This window comes from Rana temporaria, chromosome 8, assembly GCF_905171775.1.
Source record: "Rana temporaria chromosome 8, aRanTem1.1, whole genome shotgun sequence".
NCBI classification, from domain to species: domain Eukaryota; kingdom Metazoa; phylum Chordata; class Amphibia; order Anura; family Ranidae; genus Rana; species Rana temporaria.
The window spans coordinates 13,878,943-13,892,702 of NC_053496.1; the positions used below are offsets into that span (position 1 = coordinate 13,878,943).

The window sequence follows — 13,760 nt, forward strand, 5'->3', positions numbered from 1 at the left end:
CAGTGCACCTCCACTCCCATTGCTATGCCTCGCTGCTAGAGGCCATTTCACCTGCAACAGGCATAAGCTTGCAACTGGCTGCTTGCTAGACATCTGTTACCCTAGGTACCCACTAGAGTTGAGCGGACACCTGGATGTTCGGGTTCGACCGAACTTCGGAAAAAAGTCCGGGTTCGGGACCCGAACTTGACCCCGAACCCGAACCCCATTGAAGTCAATGGGGACCCGAACTTTTGAGTACTAAAATGTCTCTAAAAAAGTAATGGAAAGGGCTAGAGGGCTGCAAATGGCAGCAAAATGTTGGTAAGAGCATGGCAAGTACTCTGCAAACAAATGTGGATAGGGAAATAACTTAAAATAACATAAAATACATAAAAAAAAATCTTGACCTAGGAGGACGAGGTCCATATGGAGTAGGAGGCTGAGGTGACGGTGGATGTGGCGGTGTAGGTGGAAGCGGCGGTGGAGGAGGATGAGGTAGCCAACACAGGTTTTTGTTTTTAATTTATTTATTTTTTTAAATTAGGGTAGTACACCCCAAAAGAGTGAGAAAGATCAAAAATACAAGAATGGCTGGGTAAGGCCGGTAAAAGTGTCTATTCTGCACAAGGTATGGACAAGTCCCGTGGGATCCATGCCTGGTACATTTTAATGAACGTGAGCTTGTCCACATTGGCTCTGGACAGGCGGCTGCGCTTGTCTGTGATAACGCCCCCCGACGTGCTAAATACACGTTCAGACAATACACTGGCCGCAGGGCAGGCCAGCACCTCCAAGGCAAAAAGGGCAAGCTCAGGCCATGTGCCCAATTTGGAGACCCAGAAGTTTAAGGGGGCAGACCCGTCATTCAGTACATGTAGGCGTGTGCACAGATACTGCTCCACCATGTGGGTGAAATGCTGCCTCCTGCTAAAATGTTCCATATCAGCTGGTGGTGCTGGTTGTTGTGGCGTGCTGACAACGCTTTTCCACATTTCGGCCATGCTAACCCTGCCTTCTGAGGTGCTGGCAGTGCCCCGGCTGTGTTGGCAACCTCTTCCTCCTCCTCTGCCTTCGCCTTGTGCTTCCACTGTGCCCCCGCTGTCAGGTGGGAATTCCACCAGCAGCGCGTCTACCAGCGTGCGCTTGTACTCGCGCATCGTGCGATCACGCTCCAGTGAGGGAATTAAGGACGGTACATTGTCCTTGTAACGGGGATCCAGCAGCGTGGCCACCCAGTAATCAGCACCTGTTAAAATGTGGGAAACACGGCGGTCGTTGCGGAGACACTGCAGCATGTAATCGCTCATGTGTGCCAGGCTGCCCAGAGGCAACGAAAAACTGTCCTCTGTGGGAGGTGTATCGTCTGTGTCCTCTGTATCCCCCCAGCCACGCACCAGTGATGGCCATGAGCTGGTCTGGGTGCCACCCTGCTGTGAACATGGTTCCTCCTCCTCCATCTCCTCCTCCTCATCCTCCACCTCGTCATCCTCCAGAACTGTGCCCTTGCTGGACAATTGTGTACCTGGCCTTTGTTGGTGCAGGAACCCACCCTCGGAGCCACTTGTGAAAGCCTTGGAAATGATCCCGATTCCTCCTTTCTCCTCCTCCTCTTGTGCCACATCCTCTTCCATCATCGCCCGAAGCGTTTTTTCAAGGAGGCATAGAACTGGGATAGTAACGCTGAGAACGGTATCATCGGCACTGGCCATGTTGGTGGAGTACTCGAAACAGCGTAACAAGGCACACAGGTCTCGCATGGAGGCCCAGTTATTGGTGGTGAAGTGGTTCTGTTCTGCAGAGCGACTCGCGCGCGTGCTGCAGCTGAGACTCCACTATCGCCTACTGCTGCTCGCACAGTCTGGCCAGCATGTGCAAGGTGGAGTTCCACCTTATGGGCACGTCACATATGAGGCGGTGAGCGGGAAGGCCGAAGTTACGCTGCAGCACTGACAGGCGAGCAGCAGCAGGGTGAGAACGCCGAAAGTGCGCACAGACGGACTGCACTTTCTGCAGCAGCTGTGGCATATCGGGGTAAGTTTTAAGGAACCTCTGCACCACCAAATTCGGCACATACGCCAGGCAAGAGATGTGCGTCAAACCGGCTAGGCCCAGAGCTGCTACGAGATTTCGCCCATTATCGCACACCACCAGGCCCGGCTTGAGGCTCACTGACGCCAACCACTCATCGGTCTGTTGTTCCATGTCCCTCCACAACTCCTGCGCGGTGTGTGGTTTTTCCCCCAAACAGGAAAGTTTTAAAACTGCCTGCTGGCGTTTACCCATGGCTGTGCTGAAGTTGGTGGTGAATGTGTTACGCTGACCGGATGAGGAGGCGGTAGAGGATGAAGAAGCGGAGTAGGAGGCAAACTGAAGCGCCCTGCAATCCTCGGTGGTGGAAGGACATGCGCCAAACTGCTATCCGCCTCAGGCCCAGCCGCCACTGCATTTACCCAGTATGCTGTTAGGGAGATATAACGTCCCTGACCGTGCTTACTGGTCTACGTATCCGTAGTTAGGTGGAGCTTGCCACAGATGGCGTTGGGCAGTGCACACCTGATTTTGTCCCCCACTTGGTTGTGAAGGGATGGCTCGTCTGGAAAAGTAGTGGCGGCTGGGCACGACGTACTGTGGGACAGCCAATGCCATCAGGCTTTTATAACTCTGCGTCTCCACCAGACGGAATGACCGGAATGTCCTGTGCCTGCAATAGAATAGAGTTGGCCGACGGCCACGGACCCTGCAGTGCAGTGCAGTACAGTACAGTACTGAGTCTGTCTGACTATAGTACCAGCCCAGTTTTGCTCCCGAGTCCTGCGCACAGTGCCTGGTGAGCACACCGGATTGGCAGTCATGTGATCAGTGTTGGGCCAGGCTTCGGATGGTGCACAGGGACGGGGCTCTTGGGGAGATGGCTGCTTGACTCATGTAATTGTATTTAGAATTACGATTGCCCTAGGGTGGTAATCAAACACCCCTTAGTATAAAGGTGCCACATCCTTAGTTATATAGGTATGTAGAAAAAGACAATAAGTCTAAGACCGAGAGAGATTGGACTTTGTAGGCACCGAACTTTAAGAATATAAATATTTTAATTTAGACAATACAAAACATAGATATACAGGACAATTGCTCGAAATAATAAAAAAAAAAAGAAAAAAATGAACAATAAAGTACACAAAAGAGCTCAAATCCTATCACTTTCTAAAGACACCGCTAATAGCCACAGGGCTGGATGTATAGAATACACTATAGGCGCTGGGTGGCGTTGTAGCTTCGAAAAGATGGTACAGGATGAGTTCTGGTTAAAATGGGGTTCAGCTCGACATGTTTCGCGACGTCGTCGCTTCTTCGGGAGCTTCTGGGTGTTAAAAGACAATATAGTGTTGTCATTACAAATACAAATATACAGAGGTGCAATACAATGCTATTACATATAAGGCGTTTATAAACATACATAAAGGCCTCTGAGCAATTAGAAATGCATATATCCATGACTATAGTACTCACCGATAAACGGTGCTTTGGTAGATTTGAAGAATGCTCAACAGCGTCCAAGATGCAACTTGTAATCAGACCCTTTACCTTATGAGGTGGAGTCTGGTACTATAGGTTATACCCACATTCATCATGCACCATTGGGCAAATTAGAACTAGTTGGGGTATCTATAAATGAATGATAAACATAGATAATAAGTCCATAACTAAATGGAACCATATGATAAGAAAAAAGAGAAAAAAGAAAAATACTATAAATGAGTGTGGATGACAGAGACCACTATGTGTGGGTAAGTGGAAAATGATCAAAGAAATGGTTTAACCAACTGAATTATTCAGTCGGCAACCAAACTGAAGATTATTTAGTTTCTCAGTAAAAGTGGTATGACAAACACACAATATACTTATTCTATAGTTCACCATATCAGGTAGTGTGTTGGTTGATAAAGAAAGATAATAACGTTTTGCTGGTATTACATACCTTGTGAAAAGTATGAAAACCTGGGCGTGAATGGAACAGTTCAAAGGACCAAAAAGCGCACAATGGTAGAGGCAATATGAGGACAACAGCTGGCAAAGTGTCCGCAAAGGTCCTCTCCTAACTGCAAAAAGTCAAAAGATATATAATATAATATACTCTCAATCCAAAATAAAATTGATAAAAAAGAAAAGAGAAAAAGAGAAAGAGAATGTGTGCTGCACAAAGACTGCCATCTAAGGGAGCCTCACAATGACAAACATTGTAATTACACACTAAGACTTTTTTGGATCAAAAAATGTATTGATGCGCTGAAGTCTATTACCTTAGCTGGAACATAGGTTTGAAGACTGGAATGGGGGTTAACTCAAAAACTGCCACTAGATGGCACTGCGGCAGTGATGAGGATTATGCTAATAAGAGAAAAAAAGAAAAAAACCCCAGAGAGGAAAACAGTCAGCTGTTAAGGAGAGGAAAAAACGCTTTTTAATAAGAGCATAATGGTCAAGAGTAACTTCAAAGTTTGCATGGGAGAGGGGTATGCATACCTGTAACTGTGCTGGAACACGGAGGAATCTCAGAGGATGCAACGGCGTGCGGCCACGCTGGACATCCGTCCTGGTTAACACTCAGCAAAGGCACCTGAATGTGTCAGGCTCTTGCTGGATTTAATAAATACCCCGCGCGGATGACGTCAGAATGATTGACAGTCATCCGGCTGGCCAGGAAACATACACCGCGCATGCGCGTACTTCGCGCATGCGCAGAGAGAGCCGCGATCGGGTTCTCTGAGATAGGTGGAATCTCAATGTGATGTATGACATGGTGTTTCCCAGATGGAAGGAATAAAGGGGAAAACACCATTTTAATTTGCCATCACAGGATCTAAGGTCTGGATGAAGACATCTGACCAGACACTGTGATGGCTTACCTGGCCACTAGTTCAATTGCTCAACGGCGCATGGTGCTGTGGTAACTGTTGGTATAGCAGGTACTGGTTTAATTGCATCTTGACGCTTGGTGAGCAGAAAAAGTAAAAAAGAAAAATGACAAGCATTTATGTATAAAGGCATGTAGGTACATGCATAACATGTTTAAGTCCATCACGTGGTGGGCAAATAGGTAAATATTGATCAGAAAAATAGTGCTGTTTTTACTTAAGTAAAAAACTGCACATGATTAGTCACAAAGAACTTTCTAACCTAGAAATGGGAAAAAGGGGAATGGAAATGGCCCTTGTTTGGGCCATTACGCCACTGAGCGGAATAGCTAGGTCCTAAATTTAAACAGCTTATTAGATCTCAGAATATTATTTAATCAAAATCATTCGTAAATACGTTTTTTGTCAGGAATATTGCCAAAACACGATCAGATCTTTCATTATCAGGCCAACAATGATTTGAGGATGAAAAACATATAAATAAGAATCAAAATAAAAACAAATATAAAAATTGATCAAAAGTGATAATATTGTGAACAGATATATGGTTCAGAAGGTAATATACAATCACTATTGAGAAACCAACATACATGTAGTGGATGAATCCCGGGACACGTGGGCCGTCATACAGGTCCCTCAAAGGAAGGGCCTGTATGACAGCACCTCGTTAATCCCGGGTAATTTTGTGGCACTAAGACGCTCTATCCACAGAGTCTCCCTCTGGAGAATAAACTTGTCCCAGTTTCCCAATGGTGCATGACGAATGTGGGTATAACCTATAGTACCAGACTCCACCTCATAAGGTAAAGGGTCTGATTACAAGTTGCATCTTGGACGCTGTTGAGCATTCTTCAAATCTACCAAAGCACCGTTTATCGGTGAGTACTATAGTCATGGATATATGCATTTCTAATTGCTCAGAGGCCTTTATGTATGTTTATAAACGCCTTATATGTAATAGCATTGTATTGCACCTCTGTATATTTGTATTTGTAATGACAACACTATATTGTCTTTTAACACCCAGAAGCTCCCGAAGAAGCGACGACGTCGCGAAACATGTCGAGCTGAACCCCATTTTAACCAGAACTCATCCGGTACCATCTTTTCGAAGCTACAACGCCACCCAGCGCCTATAGTGTATTCTATACATCCAGCCCTGTGGCTATTAGCGGTGTCTTTAGAAAGTGATAGGATTTGAGCTCTTTTGTGTACTTTATTGTTCATTTTTTTCTTTTTTTTTTATTATTTCGAGCAATTGTCCTGTATATCTATGTTTTGTATTGTCTAAATTAAAATATTTATATTCTTAAAGTTCGGTGCCTACAAAGTCCAATCTCTCTCGGTCTTAGACTTATTGTCTTTTTCTACATACCTATGCTTGACTCATGTGACAGGCTGCTGTCTGACGGGGCTGGAAGATGGCAACCTGCGGGTGAGACATGTGCTGTGTTGCTGCTGTCGAGAGAGAGAGGGAACAACCCCAGAGGAGCTGGTAAGTGTAACCCAACCACCACCACCACAACCTGCATTCACCCACCCTGCATCGGTCGCCACCCATCAAAACCTCTCTATTACCCTTCAGGCCAATGTACACTGCATTATATGTCACCATACCCTGTGTGTACTCCTCATACCCTGCACATATCCATTACACCTGCTCAACTACAGACGACTAATGCACAGCTATGCACTCCCTGCCGAGCCCCGACACCACCCAACCAGGGTTTCCACCTCATCCCTTTAAACCTGAACACATGTTAATTACGCAGGTTTCAAGTCTAATTTGATGCCGATAAGACACCATGTGAGTTTAATTACCACCTTAACCTGTTAAGACCCGGACCAATATGCCGGTTAAGGACCTTGCCCCTTTTAGCGAATTGGCACTGCGTCGCTTTAACTGACAATTACGCGGTCGTGCGACGTGGCTCCCAAACAAAATTGGCATCCTTTTTTTCCCACAAATAGAGCTTTCTTTTGGTGGTATTTTATCACCTCTGCGTTTACATTTTTTTGCGCTATAAACAAAAATTTTGAAAAAATATATATATTTTTAACTTTTTGCTATAATAAATATCCCCAAAAAATATATATATAAAAAATTGTTTTCCTCAGTTTAGGCCAATACGTGTTCTTTTACTTATTTTTGGTAACAAAAAAAATCACAATAAGCGTTTATTGATTGGTTTGCGCAAAAGTTATAGCGTCTACAAAATAGGCATTTTTAATGGCATTTTTATTAATAATTATTGTTTTTACTAGTAATGGCGGCGATCAGCGATTTTTTATCGTGACTGAGACATTATGGCGGACACATCGGACACTTTTGACACCATTGTCATTTTTACAGCGATCAGTGCTATAAAAATGCACTGATTACGGTAAAAGTTGCACTGGCAGTGAAGGGGTTAAACTGTAGGGCGCCCCCGCTGAAGGGGTTAAGTGTGACCTAGGGAGTGCTTCTAACTGTTAAGGGTGTGGCTTGCCGTGACACATCACTGATGACTGTTTCCGATGACAGGGAACAGACGATCAGTGACATGCCACTAGGAAGAACGGAGAGATGTTGTGTTCACACTGACATCTCCTCATTCTTCAGCTCTGTGAACCGATCGCGGGACACCAGCGGACATCGAGTCCACGGGTCCGGCGAAGCGTGTGACCAAATTAAAGGGGACGCATATATCCGCCCATTTGCCCGGCCGTGCCATTCTGTCGACGTAAAAGTGCGTGCGGCGGTCGGCAAGAGGTTAATATGGAAACAAAAAACAGAAAATTCCACACTCTCGATAGTAAGCAGCTTACACTGGACAATACAATACAAACATAAAAAGTGTAGCGCATAAAATTAATAGATCACCCAATGAAAGGATGAATAAACAGTGCATCAAACAAATGGTGAAAAAATGATGATGACAATATATCAACCAAAAAAGTGATGTATATGTATAGACACTGGATGGTGTATATATAAAATCTAAATAAATATATGTGAAAAAAAATGTCCAATGTGATGAAAATTAGTGATAATAGTCCCAATGCCTCGGAATGAAGTGCAGTAAAGAAATCCACCACCGATCATTGAAAGGAAGGCTTACCAGAGATACTGTACCCTAATGGACATATGCCCAGAGGGTCAGTAAAGCAGGGTATAAACCACTCTCAGGCCTGGATCATCAGCTGCAATTCTCACGGAGACGTCTCGCACGTCAATCAGAGAGGAACCCAGGGATCGAATCAGGAAAAAGGTCGCTTAAACCAACATGTAAAGATGTAGGAGAAGAAGAGAAAGGCACATAGCGTAATACTGAAAGGTACCAATGTTTAATGTAGTTAAAACACTTACATTATAAAAGGTGATCAGCGCTTTCAAATGTACAAAGTGGCAGCGGTGGAGTCACCTGACGCGTTTTGCATCATATAGTGCATGGTCTGGCTAAGCGGTTAATAAACACAAGGGGATATTGATTAGAAAACAGAAATATACAGTACATCAAGTTATATAAATGAACTGTTCAGTCTCATTAATTCTATTGTAATATCCTTTGTAGATAACGTCTAGGCATTTTCTCTTATAGGACACAGTTGTGGCTCTCCAGGCTTTGGCCAAGTATGCAGATGCTACATACATTTTCGAGGGAGATACAACATTGACCGTTACTTCCAAGACAGGATTCCTGGAGAAGTTCCATGTAAACAACGAAAACCGACTTCTCGTCCAGAGGAGGAAACTACCAACCATCCCCGGAGACTACACAGTGACTGCTACAGGAAGTTGTTGTGTCTTTGTACAGGTACGTGGGAAATCCCATATATTTCTTCTGTTCCATCCATTCTCCAATCATCTCATCCCGTTATCCTTTCCTTGTAGACGGTTCTTAGATTCAACATCCCAGTGGTAAGAAATGAGGCCACCTTTGCAGTCAGTGTTGAAGTAACACCCAAAGAATGCGTGCAAGATCCAGTGAAAAAACTTGGACTTCTCATAACTGCTCAGTAAGTCAAACTTTGTTTATATTCAGCATCATATAAGATTTCATAATTAACTACATTTTTACAAAACGTAACCTCTGAGTGCAAGTTTTTTTAGGCCGGGTTCACATATATGCAGCTACAGTTCCCAGCATGGGGTCCGGTTATTGTTATTTATTATTATTAATTTGTTACATTCCATTCGTTTAGATGCAGCATTTGTTATTTCGGATAATTCGTAATCATTAGTACAAATCATTAGTAAGACCTCATCTGGAATATGCAGTTCAGTTTTGGGCACCAGTTCTCAAAAAGGATATCGGAGAACTGGAGAAAGTGCAGAGAAGGGCAACCAAACTGATAAGAGGCATGGAGGAGCTCAGCTATAAGGGAAAGATTAGAGGAACTGAATTTATTCACTCTTGAGAAGAGGAGAATAAGGGGGGATATGATCAACATGTACAAATATATAAGGGGTCCATATAGTGAACTTGATGTTGAGTTATTCACTTTACGGTCAACACTGAGGACAAGGGGGCACTCTTTACGTCTAGAGGAAAAAGAGATTTCATCTCCAAATACGGAAAGTTTTTTTCACAGTAAGAGCTGTGAAAATGTGGAACAGACTCCCTCCAGAGGTGGTTCTGGCCAGCTCAGTAGATTGCTTTAAGAAAGGCCTGGATTCTTTCCTAAATGTACAGAATATAACTGAGTACTAAGATTTGTAGGTAAAGTTGATCCGGGGAAAATCTGATTGCCTCTCGGGGGATCAGGAAGGAATTTTTTCCCCTGCTGTAGCAAATTAGATCATGCTCTGCTGGTTTTTTTTGCCTTCCTCTGGATCAACTGTGGGTATGGAGTTGGGTGTATGGGATTGTACTGTGTTTTTTTTTTTTTTTTGTGGTTGAACTGGATGGACTTGTGTCTTTTTTCGACCTGACTAACTATGTAACTATGTAACTTTGGATAAATTCGTATTCATTACAGTCACTGACAGCCAAATTTGAAAGGAAATTCCAATACCTATAATTTAATAGTTAGTTATTATTTCAGATTTTTCGATTTTTTTTTTTATGTTTTCAAATTTACAAATTTAAAGGGGTTGTAAAGGAAAACATTTTTTCCCCTAAATAGCTTCCTTTACCTTAGTGCAGTCCTCCTTCACTTACCTCATTCTTCCATTTTGCTTTGTAATGTCCTTATTTCTTCTGAGAAATCCTCACTTCCTGTTCTTCTGTCTGTAACTCCACACAGTAATGCGAGGCTTTCTCCCTGGTGTGGAGAAAGCCTCTTGAGGGGGGAGGGGGCGAGCAGGAGTGTCAGGACGCCCACTTACACACAGCTCCTTTCTCTATCTGCAAAGTAGAGAGTGTCCTGACTTGCCTGCTCGCCCCCTCCCCCCTCAAGAGGCTTTCTCCACACCAGAAAGAAAGCCTTGCATTACTGTATATATGCGTCCTCGGCTTTCGGGGGTTATACCGGGATGATGCCCGCAGCTGCAGGCATCATCCCAGTACCGTTGTTTAGAGCCGGCGATTGTCTATCCAGGCATAACAGCCAATGTGGCTAAAAGCCGCTCGGTTGTTATGCCGCAGGAGCGGGAGGGGATATCCCCCCTCCCGCCGCCTCTCGCCACTCTGACCGGGCCTCCCGTCCCACCGAGAGACCCGATCCTCGATCCGCCGCCTCCAGTGTCCAGGCGAAGACTTAAACGAAGCTTAAACGGCTTCGATTCAGTCTCCGCAATGTAAACACGGAAGCGACGTCATGACGTTACTTCCGGGTTTCTCGGCTGCCAATGGCGCCGGATTTAAAAAAATACACAGTATTCAGAATCGCCGTTTTCAGTGATCTGAATACTTTGCAGTGCAAAGGAGGGATCGGGGGTCTTTTAGACCGCCGATCCCTCCATAAAGGAGTACCTGTCACCACCTATTACTGTCACAAGGGATGTTTACAAATATCCCCAAAAAAGATATACATGTATTTTTTTTCTCCTCAGTTTAGGCCGATACCTATTCGTCTACCTATTTTTGGTAAAAAAAAAAATCACAATAAGCGTTTATCGATTGGTTTGCGCAAAATTTATAGCGTTTACAAAATAGGGGATAGTTTCATTGCATTTGTATTAATAAAACATTTTTTTTACTACTAATGGCGGCGATCAGCGATTTTTTTTTCATGACTGCGACATTATGGTGGACACATCTGACAATTTTGACACATTTTTGGGACCGTTGTAATTTTCACAGCAAAAAGTGCTATAAAAATGCACTGATTACTGTGAACATGACAATTGCAGTTTAGGAGTTAACCACTAGGGGGCACTGTAGGGGTTAAGTGTGACCTCATATGTGTTTCTAACTGTAGGGGGGCGGGACTGGACATGTGACGACATTGATCGTCTTTCCATATATCAGGGAACAAACGATCAATGACAGCGCCACTGTGAAGAACAGGGAAGGTGTGTTTACACACAGCTCTCCCCGTTCTTTAGCTCTGGTGACCGATCGCGGGACACCGGCGGCGATCGGGTCTGCGGGTCCCGCGGGCGCGGTCACGGAGCTTCGGACCGGGTCGCGAGCGTGCCGCTGGCGGTGCGCCCGCGACCCCATTTGCTGGGCTTAAAGAGACACGTACAGGTAAGTGATTGTGCCCAGCCGTGCCATTCTGCCGACGTATATCGGCGTGAAGGGGTCCTTAAGTGGTTAATGTGCCTGTAAAGTGCCGCATTTGTAGCATATACAGAACATGCTACAGCAAAAATGAATTTCCTAAAGAAAAAAAATCCCATTTAGGCCCCTTTCACACTTATACCACTTGTCCCACAATTTGTGATGGCAAAGTAGCATGACAAGTCGTTTCCCATGTTTTCCAAAGACAACCAGGGCCGCTGATAAGCCAGTACAACTGGCCCTGTTGTAGGGGGCCCCGGGCCAGCAGGGGCCCGGATGGCAACCCCCTTTTTTTTGAGGGGTCCGGAGGTCCCCAGGGGCCCGGAGGCCCACAGGGTCCCAGATAACAACTCCCCTTTTTTTATTATTTATTTTTTATAAAAAATATATATATATTTTTTAATATATTTTTATTTAAATTTTTATTAAAGGGACAATTATTTTTTTTTTTTTTTAGAGGTCCGGGAGTCCCCAGGGGTCCGAAGGCCCCAGGGCCCCGGATGGCAACCCCCCTTTTTTTTTTTTTTTTGTATAAAAAAAAAATATATTTTTTCTAATATATATTTTTTTTATTTTTTATTAAAGGGACAATTTTTTTTCTTATGGGTACGGGGGTCCCCAGGGGTCCGGAGATCCCCAGGGCCTGGGATGAAAACACCCCTTTTTTTATAAAAAAATAAATACATTTTTATATATTATTAAAGGTCCCCAGGGCCCCGGATGGCAATCCCCCTTTTTTTATAAATTCTGCTCCAGGTGCCTACCAATGCCGCCAATCCCGTAACGTGCTGCAGAGACAGTTTCAAGGCGGGGCCAGGGGTGGAGCTAAAGGCGGGACCAGGGTGGAGCTGAAGGGGGCCCCGTCAGGTAGGCTGTACGGGGCCCCATGATTTCTATCAGCGGCCCTGAAGACAACCATTCATATTAGTACGACTTCAAAGTTGTCCCTGTACTACTTTGGTTCGATTTTGGTGCCATTTACAGGGGCATTCCCTGAAATCGTGGCTGCGAACCAGCGCAGAAAAATCGTGGTAAAATCGTGACTTTGATGTCGCAGTAGTGTGAAAGGTGTCTTAAAATGACTCGCGGTTACAATTGCCGACACCTGGCTATTAAAAAGTAAATAAAAAAATTACATAGGGTCCCCCCAATGCCCCCCCTCCTGAACCATACCAGGGGTGCTTTGGACAATGTTGATGGGGACAAGGTCTGTATGGAATTCCGATGGGAAAAAAAACATGCATGCTTGGAATCAAGTCGACGCATGCTCGGGAGCATTGAACTTCATTTTCCTCCGCTCATCGTAGTGTTGTACATCACATGCCGCGTACACACGATCATTTTTCTTCATGAAAAAAAACTTTGGGCTAGATTTACAGACAAAGTATGCCGGAGTATCTGCTGATACTCCGGCGTACTTTCAAATTTGCCGCGTCGTATCTTTATTTTGAATTCTCAAACCAAGATACGACAGCATTTGGCTAAGATCCGACAGGCGTACGGCTTCGTACGCCTTCGGATCTTAGGATGCAATACTTCGGCGTCCGCTGGGTGGAGTTTGCGTCGTTTTCCGCGTCGGGTATGCTAATTAGCTGTTTACGGCGATCCACGAAGGTACGCGCGCTCGTCGCATTCTCTTACGTCGTCGCTAGTCGGCTTTTACCGTCGTAAAGTTACGAGTCCTATTTCATGGCTTATATTTAGACCAGCCATGTTAAAGTATAGCCGTCGTTCCCGCGTCGCACGACGGGAAAATTCAAAACGGAGCATGCGCAGTACGTTCGGCGCGGGAACGCGCCTAATTTAAATAGGGTAGGACCCACTAATTCGGGGTACTTTGTCGCAGTAAGTGGGCTTAGCACTATATGATTATATAGTGTGACCAAACCCCCGTATTTTTGAATATGTTCAGGTGTTTTTAACTAGCCTTGCAGGATAAATGTCATTTTTGCATGTGTGCGCTATAATCTGTTTTGTACTGTATTTGGTCTTATAGCAGCACCAGCTTAGATGTATAGCATTTTTAGGGTGTGCCCACCAAGTATCTTTTTGTAATTTAAATGGTACACGCTGTATATGCTACAAATGCGGCACTTTACAGGCACATTAACCACTTAAGGACCCCTTCACGCCGATATACGTCGGCAGAATGGCACGCCCCATTTGAATTAGGCGGGCTTGCGCCGGACGGCTTTACGCTACGCCGCCGCAAGTT

At 44.8% G+C, this 13,760-nt stretch overlaps 1 protein-coding gene and 1 long non-coding RNA gene across 3 annotated transcripts in view; one reads left to right on the top strand and one right to left on the bottom strand.

Annotated features, from left to right (window-relative positions):
- The window catches only part of LOC120946689 (alpha-2-macroglobulin-like protein 1), a 192,339-nt gene that overhangs the window by 153,189 nt on the left and 25,390 nt on the right, over positions 1-13,760 (top strand). For both annotated transcript variants that reach the window (XM_040361317.1, XM_040361318.1), the window contains exons 31-32: positions 8,477-8,692; positions 8,770-8,894. In XM_040361317.1, coding sequence (XP_040217251.1) covers positions 8,477-8,692; positions 8,770-8,894 — 341 coding nt within the window. The remainder of the gene's footprint in view (positions 1-8,476; positions 8,693-8,769; positions 8,895-13,760) is intronic.
- LOC120946690 lies at positions 3,053-4,195 on the bottom strand. Its single transcript, XR_005750780.1, has 2 exons — positions 3,959-4,195; positions 3,053-3,645 (listed from the first exon to the last, which is right to left on the bottom strand). It is a non-coding gene; the product is annotated as an uncharacterized LOC120946690 (long non-coding RNA).